The 15,334-nt window shown below is 40.9% G+C and overlaps 2 protein-coding genes across 4 annotated transcripts in view; one reads left to right on the forward strand and one right to left on the reverse strand.

The window, feature by feature from the left end:
- The window catches only part of plxnb1a (plexin b1a), a 49,475-nt gene extending 46,325 nt beyond the window's left edge, over positions 1 to 3,150 (reverse strand). Inside the window, exon 1 of the mRNA XM_067526751.1 lies at positions 2,876 to 3,150. The gene's annotated coding sequence lies outside the window, so the exon portion shown is untranslated. The remainder of the gene's footprint in view (positions 1 to 2,875) is intronic.
- Positions 3,151 to 6,567: 3,417 nt separating this feature from the next.
- zgc:171775 (STKc_p38 domain-containing protein) lies at positions 6,568 to 14,087 on the forward strand. 3 transcript variants are annotated; one of them, XM_067526869.1, is made up of 12 exons: positions 6,568 to 6,804; positions 7,968 to 8,097; positions 8,676 to 8,734; positions 8,990 to 9,101; positions 11,317 to 11,346; positions 12,042 to 12,089; positions 12,215 to 12,512; positions 12,995 to 13,074; positions 13,270 to 13,348; positions 13,630 to 13,803; positions 13,917 to 14,015; positions 14,050 to 14,087. In XM_067526869.1, exons 1-11 carry the CDS (start codon positions 6,671 to 6,673, stop codon positions 13,976 to 13,978), a joined length of 1,206 nt encoding a protein of 401 aa, XP_067382970.1. In that variant the 5' UTR covers positions 6,568 to 6,670; the 3' UTR covers positions 13,979 to 14,015; positions 14,050 to 14,087. The 3 variants fall into 3 exon arrangements, with proteins under 3 accessions (XP_067382970.1, XP_067382969.1, XP_067382971.1); XM_067526870.1 differs by having other exon boundaries at positions 6,571 to 6,804; positions 12,215 to 12,329; positions 12,441 to 12,512; positions 13,917 to 14,087; XM_067526868.1 differs by having other exon boundaries at positions 13,917 to 14,087.
- The last annotated feature ends 1,247 nt before the right edge of the window (positions 14,088 to 15,334 follow it).

Raw genomic sequence — 15,334 nt, forward strand, 5'->3', positions numbered from 1 at the left:
TCTCCACTCCCACACCCAAGTACAAGACAAACACAGCCCAAACACAGACATACACACAGACACACACACACACACAGAGACACACAAGAATGTACCATGAGGGACCACCAGCTGTTGCAGTGACTGATATGGGGAACGCCCAAAAGACAATCTTCAAAATCTGACATGCACAGTTTCTCTAGCTCATACACTTGCACACCTAAGATCTTTACACAACATGATTTCTTTTCAGACTGTCTTCCTGCCTGATATGTGGGTTACACAAACAAGTATAATGAAATCATACCAGACTGTTCCAACAAGTCACCAGCGGTCGTTTATCAACGAGACAAGACCATATCAAGACTCAGCAATTAATCACGACAAATCCCAGACATTTTTTTTTTTTCCAGTTTTGTGACAGACGAGAAAGTCCACGAAGGAGGGTTCACTTGGCGTCTCATTTCATAAGCCTTAACACTCGTCTCTCTTTATTGTTTCCACTCATTTCCAGATCTCACACCGTTGAAAGGCAAAGGACTTAAAACGTACAGTGCCTGACATTTGACACCCATAAATCATTACATCCTTGCCCCTTACATGCCTGGCAGTTTTACTTTTATCGTTCTGGGGTCGTTTCAGCTGTGAAGCATCGCTTTTCAATGACCAGCTGCAGCTGAAGTGGCCTTCGACCCATTCCTCCGTGTGTTTCTGAGAGGTTTGAGGTCCGGATGATAAACCAACCACTTCCTGTATGCCACCTAATGAGAATAATCACCCTACTGTTTAATTTGAAAAGCTCTGCATGGAGATATGGCAACAGCCCTGCAAAATTGTTTTATTGCTCCAACAGAAGAAAAAAATCTGGGGTTGTAAGGAGCCCGGAAATTGGCAAAATGTTCTAAAAGGCAAGATCAGACAAGTCAAGAATATGTCTGAATGCATCAACCGAGTAAAATGGATTGAAAAAAATTAACATTCAGTCAGTTCAAATATAAATGAAAGTTCCTTTTAAGGAATAAAGCACATTCAATACATGCATTTAAATAACGGATTTATCTTTCACAAATTCCTTTTTTGGGTGGGTGTGCACTGCATATTGCAGGATTAGAGTAGTTACTGCAATGCATACTGCTGGAGTACAATAAACTTGTTGCCGTTGCTTGTTCATCTGAGCCCCATTGTTGTCGAAACACTACTAACACATAAGCCAGACACACCCCTTCACTGGGTGACACGTTTTCTTATCCCTAAACGTAGTCCACGTGTTTTTGTGGGTTTTTTTTTTTTTACCAGAAGTTGCACCACTTGCTCAGAATTGGCCTTTCCTTGTCATATCATTTACATCAGTTCCAACAATATTTTTGTGAAACCATGCGTTTTAGAATGAAGGAGTGTCTCACCCAGTGGAGAGGTGTGTCTGGCTGATGAGTCTGTAATAGTTTTTCGACAACAGAGGGGGTCTATGGCGCTGACAAGCTAAGCCAGACTGCAGGCGGACAACTAACCAAGCACAAGTAGAACGATGTGTGCTGCTTTTAGCTACTCTCTGATGATCGTAGACAATAGGTTTCATTTCAAAAATGACCAGAGCTCCCCTTTAAATGATTTTACACAATAGTATAAGCTAATGTGACTTAAAGTTTTTTTTATTTATACGCTACTCTACACTTTTTGGTGATGCCCTAACCATGCACACGTTCATTCATCCCCCAATGTCAAGTGTGGGTAATGTGATATCATATCTCTGGAACAGACCCTTAGCAAGCAGATGGCCAGCTATTCAAAAAGGCCTCGATGCTGGGACCCTGGGCAAGTGAGAAAAGAAGTAAACTGAGGTTCAAGACTGTGCTATAAAACCACAAGAACATTGAGAAAGGGTGTGTCTGACATGCTTTTTAACAACTTTACACCCTCCTCGAATAAACCTCCAGTCACCACAACACTGCTGATGCCGAGATGATCACAGCATTGAGGTGTTTGGAAGGAAAGTGATATGTGGTCAATTTCGGAGCGGCTTCTCAAGATAAAATATGACAGCTGTTACACCAGAGTGGAAACAGCTGCTGGGCTAAGCACCATCTTCCTTTTTTAGTCATTTTCACAAAATCATGAACACACACTCAACACAGCGAGGATTCAGCAGGCTCAGGATACTACCACCGATCAGCAGGTGCAGCACAAAGTGAGGGGCATCATCACATGAGTCTCATATACACAGTCCCTACTGAGTATGACTGAAGCAACTGGACTGTTCTATATGCAAAATCTAGAAAGAGGCAAAACGGGTTACGACACTTTGTCCAACATCATTATTTTAAATGATGAAGCTACTTCCTTTTCGCGTATCACTGTCCCACTGGTGACAAACATAGGCACATCACCACAACTTGTGTCAAGTTCGAAGCGCACGGGTCAAAGCAGATCGTCCCTGTTTACTAAATGAGGCAATAAATAGGCAGCTGTGTATGTCCTGCAGAATGCCAGCAGGTGAGCGAGACATTTGGCACACACACACATTCCTGTATCAGCTGACAAAAGAGAGTGTGCATGGTGTGTGTGTGTGTGTGGCCTGAAGCCCAGTGCCCACTATAGTCTCAAGGTACTGTAAAGTATATCCATCCTAGTGACTGCCATGTTTACATTTTACAGAATACTAATACATAATGAGGGCTCTATAAATATTGTAAATATTCAGTGTATTGGTTGCTCTTAGATTTTAGGCACCTGTCTAAAAGCAGAACATCACACTGCAATGGTAACTGAATTATGAATGGAATCTCTGGGTTGTCTGAGAAAACTTTTTTCTCTGCCTGAAATGAACCCATTGTTTGTCCACGTGTCTATATTTCCCCCCTCAAATTTTTTTTTAATAAACCAGGGGCCTTGAACTCACCTGACAGGTCAGTAGAGTGGTTGAGTCAGGCGTCCATGGGGCTGAGTGCAGCCCAGCCTCCACATCCACGGTAACGAGAACAAAGTGCCTGATGGGGTCCGGCTCTACTTTAACATACTGCTCATTTTCCCTCAAACAAAGTTGACTCTTCTAAAAGCGGATGCGAAGTCCGAGTCCAGAAAGGGTGTTCGCCTCCGCGCCGGATCCGGTCTCTGCTGCTTGGGACGCTCCGGACGAACTGGTCTGTGCAACTGAGAGGAGGCTTCAACAACGGACGGAGCGGCGGTGACAGCTGGAGAAATAACCCGAGGCAGACGCGGCGAGACAGGAAATAGGAGGCCTTCGCCTTCAAAATAAAGCACCACAATAACCTACAAAGCAAGCGATGCATTGATTCCTATCCACGTGCACGTTTTATCGCGTAGTTTAAAATGATGCTGTTTTTACACAAAAACCCATATAAAGTGAAAGACATACATATGCAGCTTCCAGCCGTCTTGTATAAGACATTGCATAAGCCCGTTGAACAGTTGGTCCCTTTCTTACTGAGAGATTCACTCAAGAGTCTCTCGAACTGTTTCCAAATACAAAACCCTCTTCAGTACTAACGTAATCCTGGAAACACAGCGTTTTTATTTATGTATTACTTTATTATTTAAGTGATTTCTGTGACTCCAAGAAGCAGAAACCAAAACGGGTTTTATTCTGAAAACGCTTCCCGGACGTCGTTCTGTTTCCTTTAAACTTGACTCTCGACTGTAACTTCATGCAGCGTGTTGCTCATTCAATCCATCACCGACACTCTGGATTTGTGGAAACATGAAAATAAACAGGATTATTGTTTAAATACGCAACTAAATGTTGCTGATGTTACTGATGGTCGTTCTTCAGACTTACACTTGAAAATGTGTCTGCTGATTGAATTTCTTAGGTCAAACAGTTTCATCAAATGCATTCTAAATTGCAGGCCTACAATGTGAATATGATTTACTCATCCAGTATTTACGGTGTATGTAATTATACAAGCTACAATCCTGATGATCAAGACATTTAGTTTTAATTACCAAACCAAGGTCATGATTTTTATTTTTATTTATTTTTACCCCCTATGCAGCAAATGATGCCATCAAATAGCAACTATCTGTGTCATGGATAATCACTTTGTTCTAATGTGGCAAACAGCTGAAAACATGTTCTATGTGAATCACTAACTCTGGCTTCGTAGTCCCTCATGGTACAAAAGAACAATGAGCAAACGAGGAGGACGCGCCTCTCTGTCTGGGCCTGTAATGACCCGTTTCTGCCCCCTGCTGGTCTGTGCTCACTGCTGCGTTCAAGTGTCCTTGCCACTTAACTGTGATCATAATCATACAGCATAACAGTCTGGGTACATGATGTGGCATATAACTATTTAGATTTACCCAGATACTATACTTAAGTACAGTTTTGAGGCACGTGTATGTTTAAATTTTATTTTAGTGCAAAATTATAAGTTGCACTTTTTACTCACTCACTGTTCATTTAACATCTTTAATTACAAGTTACAGTACAGATTTAAATACTTAGTATACAACATAATAAAGAAATGTATTAGCCACTTGTTTGCAGTGATGAACGTAGTAGCTACAGTCAATAAACATTTTATATGGTTGTGTTGATGAGGGAAATGACAAGCTCTTCTTTGTCACTGGTCCCACCCAGGTTTTATCCAGCCACCCTCTGGTTACACACTCACGTCTCCAAGGTCACCACTGCCCCCGTTTAACCCATGTTTGCTTAAAGGACGCCTTCACTGATATTGAACTTGCTTCTTTTGGATTTAGTTTGGGTAGGTGTACCATTATAATTTCTTCTAACTTTATTAAAATATCTCTCTACCTGTAGCTGAGGTCACCTTCAGATGACCTTCAGTTCAGATTGTGTCATCTTGTTGCTCACACTATGGTATTTGTAATCATGGTCAGCCTGCTTTTACAGAGCTCCCCCACACGACATCACCTGAAATACTAATGATGACAGACTCCTTACGGTGATGATCCAAGTTTTAAAGCTAGAAGCAAAGAATAACTTTAATATGAGGAAGCCAGAGGGAAGTTTAAAAGCCTGAATTTACATTTACACCCTAAGCTTTTAGTAATTCTGTCCCCTTTATAGCTAATTTTATGTTGTTGGTCATTGTTTTTGAGTCAGTTTGAATGTTCCCGTGGTTTTTGCACACAACAATTTTGAAGACTTGGATCTAGCCCATGAGCCCCTTGCCCGATAGGCCCTGTCAGTGAGTTCTTTACATTTTAAATATCACACACATTTATTTCATGACTATACTTACTTTTCAGAACCGTATTAATCGGTCAAAATACAGTATATTATTAGGTATTTACTAATTCCTGAAGTCAAATCCACAAAGCTATTTAAATTATGAATATTAGATTCATGTTATCACAAAAACAGTGTTAGAGGTCTTTACGATAGGCTCCATCTTTACCACCCTCAACATTAAAGCGATGAAGACATTAGTGCATCCGTAAATATGATCCAATAACATAATCGTCGCGGATATCAAATGAGCCATTTTGCATGAAGAGTATTTTTCCTTTTGGTACTTGTAGCATTTTTGGAGCTAACAATCTTGTGCTTTTAGTGAAGTAACAGTTTAAATCCTGGATTTTTGTAATTGATTATGTATTATGTTTTAAGTCTGGTCCCTTCTTGTGATAAAAACACCTCTCAGTCTGACACACAGCACAACACCACTCTGTGACCTATATAATTGAATTTCCACAATTCCAGTGTCACCAAAACTAAACGGAACAAGATTGATTTTTAAGTTGAGATCCGTTTGTGACAAGACAGGTAGTGCCAGGCAAATCCACCTGTTCCGTGGCCCATATAGCACCTCCGTTTGTTTGTCTTCCTTTTTGACACAAAGTGTCACTGGTTATCAGGTTGCCTCAGGAGATAAAGTAGACAAAGTAAACAAACCAAAAAAAACCCCCCAAAAAACTGTCGACCCATTTGCAAAGACTGTATGACCAAGGGTCGTCCCTCAGTTCTGATTTTAAACCTTAAATCCATGATCCATTTTTCAGTTAATTCGATGTATTTATAACACTGTTGTTTGGGGGCCTAGAAACCCCCCAGATCCTCTTCAAAAGCTCAATAACACATTTGATACCTTGTGTCTCTAAAATTATACAGTGTGAGACATGTTTCACAACTACTTCTGTCTGGGCTTTCACAGACTCCTGCTGCAAAACAGGCTTTTTACTGCTGCACTGCTCCTCCCAATTCCCAACTAAGTCTTCATGGCTTTCTGAAGGTGGATTTACAACCGTTTGTTGTTCATCTAGTGAATGACTCTTTGTGCCACAAAAGAAATAGTTTTGTATATTTCCAGTTTTTTTTTCACTGTATGGTAGATGGTTTGTTTTATCATACTGTAGGGAAACAGAAGCAAAAAAAGAAATAGTAACACGAGGCTTAAAAAAATGGAAATTCTGCTCATTCCTGAAAGTTAGTAACAAAGGAGGAAGTCACAGAAGGTTATTTAACACTGGACATGTCAGACGTGTAAGAATGTTTATGGCAGCTTATATTGTCCGCTTTCTGTAGGAATGTCAACTCCCCGTGCGGGGGGAGAGGGGGGGGGGGCAGTGGAGGAGCAGGGGGCGTTTCCTTGCCCTCCTCTTACCTTTGCAGCCAGATCTCGCTCACCTGCCAGGTAGAAAGCCATTAATGACACGCGTTTCCTGACTACAGCTCTGCAACGACTGGAACAGGAAACAGAACAGCACCATGGAGTCTCCGCTGAAGGACTCCCCCGTCAGACCGGGTTTTCACAGGCTGGAGATACAGAAAACGACGTGGGACGTCCCGCAGCGGTACACGGCGCTGCAGTCGATCGGCTCCGGAGCGTACGGGACAGTTTGGTGAGTTTACGCAGCGCGGGGGGCGCAGGATTCATCCATTTTAGTCCGTTGATGAGTGAAGCCTGTCTGTCATAAATAAACACAAAAAGTACTGTTTGTCATCCCTCATTCCTTGGATTAATCTGCCCCTAATATGAAAACTTTCCTTTGTGGTTCAAGTAATACATTCTACAATTAACCAGCCCCCATAACATGATCGTGGCAGCAGTAGTAACAGTAGCACCATTAGTAAACATGGTCACGCTGTGATAAGATAGCGACTTTTCATGTCTCTAAATGGTCAAAGGTGATGCACCACAAGTGCGCATTCCACTCCAAGACTTTTCTCCATGCAGTCCCAGGGGCCTGCACTGCTGACATCTGCTAACAGCAGCACTATTGTGTGCCTCAGGCAAGTCAGCAAGTCAATGCAGGTCCCCCGATAGGACAGGAATCTCCTTCAGCAGCACAGAGTATCCCACCCTTCCTCAATGATACCCACTGACAGACGAGATTACTGCTGATATCATTTGGTCAAAGCACAGGGTGGTTTGGGCCGCTAATCTCTGAATGTTTAATGTCACAGGTTTCTGCTCATCTTTTGTTCATTTTGTTCATTTTTTCATTATAGATCCAGGGGTTGAATTGAGATTTGGTCGAAAGGTTTCACGGGGTCATGTCTAGATATCTCAGAATGAATTTACGTATGTGAGAAGAAACGTGAACACTTTCTTGATTTATGTAATTTGAATTTTTTTGGCTACTTTAAATGAATTTGACACTGACCCGAGTCCCCAAAAGATAATATCACCACCACCCAAATATATATATAATATTCAGATCTAAATCTGAATAAACTGCCAGTAACAGCTGTAAGAAAAACCATTTCCTACATAATCTACATAATGGGATGAAAAAAAAATATTTAACCTGTTCATCTGTTTGGCAGCTAGTGAGTTTTTCCTGTTTTGTAATTTTAAAAGGGAAGATATTTGGGTGATAAAAAGGTTAAAAAACCTATCAATGGGTTCTGGGAAATTTTTTTGTGAATGTTGGACTATTTTCTGTCCCTTTAGAGATTCTTCAGTTAACCAAATCTATGTTCTGTAGATTGACTGATGGTGAAAATCATTTGTAGCCTGCCCGTGTCCTGTCTTCAACGCTGGCGTCTTATTCCCATTCAGCTCCGCCATTGACCAGAAGACGAAGGAGAAGGTGGCCATCAAGAAGCTGTATCGGCCGTTCCAGTCTCTCATCCACGCCAAGCGAGCCTACAGGGAACTCAGGCTGCTCCGTTACATACAGCATGAGAATGTAAGTACAGGCAGACAGTGGGCAGAGATGAACTATGGAGTTTCTTTGTAGCCAGGGGTTGGACACAAACAGTCTTTGTGAGCTAAGCCACAAAGTATCTGCTGAATGCTTTAAATGAAGCTCATGATCTTGTTGCATTTTCTACTTTTTTTTTTTTTTCAAAAACGGGATAAGCACCGTCTGTCGACCCTTTAACAAAAGCTCCTAATCTCCTCAGTGCTCTCGGACAAGCTGAGGGTGTTGGAGCCTTGATTGTTCTGTATTTTACAGACGAAGTACAAATTATTATATACTGTAATCTATCCAGGAGGGTTTACTTGGTTAATCAGCCCCAGAGTTTAAAATCCAAAAAGCTTAAATATTATTAAAAAAAAAAATTAAAGGGAAATGTGTCTGTGCTGAATTGATCATGACAGTGAACCTAAAAATTGAGCGTGCAATACCTGCAACGCAACGTAAGTCTTAGAGTCTTAGAGTCGTTAACATTTTACCTCTTGAAAAATAAATTTGTTTATTAATATACAGATATGTTCAAAGTTAATGGCTGCGCAAAATCTCTGATGTGTTCTTCCCTCCAGGTGATCTGCCTCCTTGACGTCTTCACACCTGACTCCATGCTGGAGAAATTCCAAACCTTGTGAGTTGGCAAGCAGGATTCACATTCCTCTGTTGCTTGTCACAGCTTGTTGAGACCCCGTGTGCATGTACGAAACGTTGAAGCCGGGGATGTGTGAGAGCAGGCTTGGTCGTGCTTGTTTTGGTTGGTGTGTGTGTGGTTTTGTTCTCATAGCAAAAAACGTTCTTATGCCCCTTACTGTGCCTTTGCACTTAGGTTTGTTCATCTATTTCTTTCTTTTAACTTCTTGTTCTCTCGCTCTTCTTGTATCTCCAGTTATATGGTAATGCCCTTCGTAGCCCAGGATCTGGGCCACATTATGAAGAAGCGGAGATTAACCAATCGCATCATCACATACCTGTTCTATCAGCTTATGAGAGGACTCAAGGTAAGTGTTTTCTGTATGCATTTATCTGCTTTGTTCCGTTGGTCTGTTTCATGCTCATGTGGTGCCATCAGCACGATTATGCACTTACTGTAAATACTAAGAAACATCCCAATGTTTAATGTAGACAAGAAAATTAGAAAAGGCTCAGCTTTCTGAAGAACATTAGCATGTGCTTGCAGTTGGAGATTTAGAACTGCAATAGTCCAAATACTTAAAGCTACAACATTAAGCTCAAAACCATCTCTTGGGCTCCGCCATGCTCTGCAAAGCCCTTTAGGTATTAGTCAGCAAACAAACATGCTACAAAACTTACTGATCCGGCAGAATTTGTTGGAATAAAATGTAATGCACTCGGCCAATGAAGCTTGAGGTTAATGTTGATGATTCCGTTGAAGATCGGCCTCTGCGAGAGACTGAACATATCATAAATTGAGCCGGAAATGTCAGCTGATGTGCACGAATGTGATAGGAATGTGATATGGTCCAGTGTCATGTAGTATGTAAACAGTGATTGGGAAATTGATACTGAAATGTGTTAGGAAAAGTTCCACTTCCTCATTACCTTGTCGTAAATCATTAATTAGTCACAGAATTTTCCAACAGACTGGCCAGATGTTGAGGAAAAACATCCATCCATTCATTTTTTTTTTTTTTTTTTTTTTACTGATTTGCTGCCCTGACAAAATGCCGAACAATCCACACACTTTTTCTCCATTCACTATCTTTAACACCTCCTTAGGAATCTGCAGATATTCTCAGGTCAGACTGGAGACACCGTCTCCCCAAAAGAAAATGCCCTGAGGTGTGATAGAGAGGTACTCTGGTGTCAAAACCACCCTGCCTGGCCGTCTGCATTGTTAAGGAATTCCCTTCAACACAGCGTGGACAGCACTCAATATTCTGTCCACGGAAATCATAACAGAATTCCTCTAAACTTTTTTTTTTCTAGAGATTTCTGCAAAGCTTTAGGGTGTCGTGACCAGCATATGAATGAAGGGATCTAATGTTTTGGCTGGACAAAAAAAAAAAAGAAAGAAAAACGCAACAGTTTGTGTCAAACTTTTCGAGTTAGGACAATGTGTAGCGAAATTAAGTGTAAGCAACAAACTACATTGCTGAAAGAGGAAATTAGCATTTCTGCAATATTACTTATAATTCACCTAATTATCGGCATCATAAACAAATGTTTTTGAAGTTGACTGCTCAGAAATATTAAGTTGCTCCAATTTGTTTTTCCATCAAGGAAAAAGCTCTAACACACCTTCCCTTCCTCTGGCACAAATAAAAAGCCCTCACTAGCTTAGCAAATTTCACAAAGGCCATTTTAATCTTATCCACTGCCACAAGGCAAACACGCTACGTTTACGAGGCAGAAAAACAACCAGCACTACGTTATCAGGTCCCAAGTTTTTTCTTAAGTTACCAACGCTAAAATGAGATTTTTTATTTTTTTTTTTTGCAAAGCTATAGCTCGTCTCGCTCCAACTTGTCGATATTCAATAAAGTCAGGACTGCAAAAAAGAAACAAGGCAAAGACCACAAACAATGACTCCAGTTATGATTTATGTGATCAGCTGCTTCGTATGTAGGCCGTTTAAACAACAACAGACAACAACAGACTGAGGAAAGTCTTACTATTAAAGTGCAGGCTGCATATAATATATTTCCGATCATATTTTATTTATCTTCAAAGAAAATTTAAAAAAGGAGCTTGGCAGAGCAATGTGGTGACGCCCTCAAGTCGTACCAGCATATTAAACACTACGCTTTCAGATTACAGACTGTAAATGACATTCAAGGAAAGAATGCGTAATGTGGATGGTGGCTGCTTCGCCCTTATTGGTGCCTCTGAACTTTATTGCTAGTCAATGTGCAACCAAGAAAGCTTCATCGAAATGAACGAACAAGCCCATTTGAACCTGGAAAAGGACACCAACGTCTAATAAACGACCCATTGTCTTTGAATTGAACCGCAAACCTCTTTGATCCTGACATGGTTCCCCCCCCCCCCCCCCCCCAGTCTTTGCTCCGTGAGCTGGAAAGTACACAAAACACATCCCCCGCAATCAGCTGTAAGCTTCGCCGTGTGTGCGGAACACGCCATCCAGAGAAAAACCATACGCCTGTGGGATTTGTCTGCTCTGCTAATCAAACATAATTGTATGTGTTGCATATTTAAACTGTGTGTGTAAACGCATGTTCTCCTTCTTTGCAGTATATTCATTCTGCGGGGATCATTCATCGGGTGGGTATGATTTACACACCTGTCGCCGCAGCCGACAGGTGTGTGTTGTTTACTTGTAGCTGGATCCACCACCCACTTGGAGTTAGTTGTTGTCACACCGGTGCAATTGCAAAAACTGGGGAAAAACAGGTCACTAGTGTGATTTCTGATTTGAGTAATGATTAGTGGGACTTGGGGCTTTTGGACATCCACGTAATGTTAACAGTGAATGGGGGACGGAGGTAATGGACAGCAGCTGGCCTTCATATAAACATTAGAAACGTGACTTTAGGGGCTTGTTAAGCTTCTGGGGATTTGTGAACCCTGTTGTTGTGCAGGTCCTAATGGGGACAGGATCTATACATGCACATTAGAGACTGTAGCCTGTTTCTGCTTGTTAACCCCAACTGTAAGTAGTTGATGTTAGTTCTGCATTTGATACCTTTACATGGAGCCTGTTTCCCTCTGCTTCCAGCATTTATGATAAGCTTGCATACAGACATGTTTTAATCTTTTAAAAATACTGATTTAATTACTCAGTCTTTACACACACACACACACACACACACACACACACACACACACACACACACACACACACACACACACAGTAAAGGTCAAAAACACTGTGAAGCTCTGAGAAAAAACATAAAATAACATAAACGTCTTGAAAGTCTTTACAGGCCTTGTGCTAAATGCATGTAGTTTGATTTTAGGATCTGAAGCCCAGTAACCTTGCTGTGAATGAGAACTGTGAATTAAAGGTAAGCTGATGATTAATGTCAGCTTTTTACATACATTACTTTTTAAAAAAAAATCTTTTAGACAGTAACTGCAAGTTATCAGTTATCATACAACAAATGACTTGAAATCTAAACGTAACTATCAGATCCTGGATTTTGGCCTGGCGAGACAAACAGAGAGTGAAATGACTGGTTATGTTGTGACACGCTGGTACAGAGCCCCTGAGATCATATTCAACTGGATGCACTACAGCCAGACAGGTAATAATATTAATACAAATATTCCGCTTATTAGATGCATTACAGAATATTGCAATATACTACAGCAAAGTACGTTTTTTATAAATGATCTTTTTTTCCCCTGCCTGACAGTGGATGTCTGGTCAGCCGCCTGCATTCTGGCTGAGATGATTACTGGCCAGGTGCTTTTCCCAGGACATGACAGTATCCTCATAATTGCATTGTGTTGGATGGTCGTGCAGAAACTTATTTGTATTTGTAGCTTTTAAAAAAAATAAATAATTTGAAGAAAATCCTCATGTCGACATTTTCAGGCAGCTGCTGAGACCTTTGGCAGTTCTGATTTGCCATTCAAACATTGGACATGCAGTATTTGAAGAACAAAACTCATCATGTTGATTATGTAGCTGTAACTGTGATGGAGCTTCGGCGAGCAGTGATGTAACTGGATCTTTCCCTTGAATGTAGATACTATAGCAGTTAGCATGCTAGTGGTGTTAGCTGTCATCTAACTAAAGCATAGTTTCTTTGTTGAGTCTACGGCCGTGTTCCCATTCTTTTGCGTTCATGCTGAAAATCCAAGAATCTGCTGGGTCCATAGCCAAAAGTTTACTTTGCAACAAAGTTTGCAAAGTGTGCAACATAAACCCACTATGCATGAGATATTCCTTAACCAGCTTGTTCAGGTATTGATCAGCTGAAGAAGATCCTCAATCTGACAGGGACACCAAGCCCCTCCCTGATTCAGAGAATGCAAAGTAAAGATGTGAGTTTTGTCTCCTTTCTTATTGTTTTCATATTCCACCATTAAAGCCAAAATTCTAAACCCGGTCTACATTTCCAAATATCAGTGGCAAATCACATGCTTTATTGAACGTATTCTTGCTTTTTGTTGTAAATGTTCTTTCTGTGTTGTAAAGGCTTAGTTTGGAATAAAATGTAATCGCTACCTCTTTTCCAGGCACAGTCATATGTACAAAGTCTTCCTCCGCAAAAGAAGAAGAACTTCAGGGAAGTGTTTCCATCCATGGAAAAAAATGGTGTGTTGAGCGCAGGCTTTTCCCTCAGTTTCCTTAAAAATCTTTATTGTGAAATACCACTGTAACAAAAATTCAACTCCTCGCAGTTACTTAATGTCTTGGAATTCTTGTTTTTTTTTTTTTATTTATTTAAAAAACTAGAACTGAAACTAGATTACTGGGAACAATATTTCTTTTTTGTCTCTGCCGACACAAAAGGTGTTGAAATTTCCCTTCGAAAGCCAGAAATAGCAGTTTGACTGAGAAACCGAGAACTTAGTTTTCTGCCCTGATGCTTCCAGCTTTGGAGCTGCTGGAGGGGATGTTGCTGCTGGATCCAGAGAAAAGGCTGACAGCTAAGCAGGGGCTGTCCCACCCCCTCCTGGCTGAATATCATGACCCAGAGTGCGAGCCCGACTCTCCGCCTTATGACGACTCGTTCGAGAACCTGGAGCTCGATGTTGGGGAGTGGAAGAGTAAGTACGATTTATATTAAAAATTATGTAGTACCAGAATTGACTCTTTGTCATTTTCTATTGTCCACACACGTTTCTTTAATGTTGCTGTGCTTTTTTTTTTATCCAATCAGGTCTTATTCACATGGAGATCATGACCTTTGACCCTGCTAACCCCAGTAAAACGGCCATGTAGGATGGTGTGTTGGCACAACCGAGTGTTAGTTTTAAATACACACACACACACACACACACACACACACACACACACACACACACACACACACACACACACACACACACACTGTAAAGGTCAAAAACACCATAAAGCTCTGAGAAAAAACCTAAAATAAAATAAATGTCTAGAAAGGTATTGGACATTATTTTTAGACTTTTTACCTCATCCCACCCGAACAATTAGTTATAACTGTAAAAATATAATGTGTTTTATGTTTTATCTTTCTCTGCATGGACAGTGTGTTGTATGTGGCTCATTTTGTATTGTTTTGTGTAACCTACTCATAATATGTAACTTTAAGGATTGTGTGAAAAATAATTTCTTTTTCTTTTACTTTTGGAAACCATTTGACTCTTTTTTTTTTTTCTCAAATAAAACATGGTAATAAAAATGACTGGCTACTGTAAATACATGAATAATGAAGTAGGAAAAGCTCAGATGTAAGTTTTGGAAACGAAGGTAGAACGTGTCATATCGTCTGTGATCATCAGAGGGCAGCATGTCATCGCAGTAAAGATTTTTTGAGCCAGGAGGAGATGGGTTGATTGTGTCTTGTTAGAAAACTTTTGTTCGAAACCTTTGTAGAATAAAGGTGCAGAAAGATATACAGAATCTAAAAACAAAACATCAGAGCTGTTCTTAGTTTATATATTGTATTTCTCCTTGGTAGCTGTCTCGGCCCTCTGGCCTGAGGACAGTTATGATTCTCTGTTGTGTGCTTAGCATGGCCATGTCCACAGTGCTGCTGTGTCGTCCAGTTTCAAAGACAACATGCAGCAGGTCTTCGTGTCACACTGGGTAGCACATTATTACATTAGTGGCAGTCAGCGTACGGATGTTTTGTCCTGTAGACAAAAGCATCTCTCATGTCACACCCCGTTACTAATCCAACACCCTCCACTGGGACCTGTTGTTTCATGCTTCTGCAGGGGCATGTTGCCCTGTTTTTTTGGCAGACTTTTTAAGATAAGCATCACCTACAATTTCCCGCACCATTTTGACTCCATAGGCACGGGTGTGGCATCCTGCAATATCCAAAGCATTTACCAAGGATCTGTCTGTTTGTCAGATACACAGTCAAACAGTCTTTACTTTTGTGCAGAAATCAGCTCGAGTCGGAAAAGTCAGAGCAAATAAACTTCACGTGACCGTGTATTGGTGTGTCAGTATTTCTGAAGCTTTCTCCAGTCTTGTCATTTTGCAGAACCTTTCGCTGAAGTGCTGCATGATGATCCTTTTATTTCATATTTCTGGAATAACACCACGTAGCAGCTCGATGCCTGGTGAAGTTACAGCACAATCAGCCCATATAGT

Source organism: Channa argus, chromosome 13, assembly GCF_033026475.1.
Source record: "Channa argus isolate prfri chromosome 13, Channa argus male v1.0, whole genome shotgun sequence".
NCBI classification, from domain to species: domain Eukaryota; kingdom Metazoa; phylum Chordata; class Actinopteri; order Anabantiformes; family Channidae; genus Channa; species Channa argus.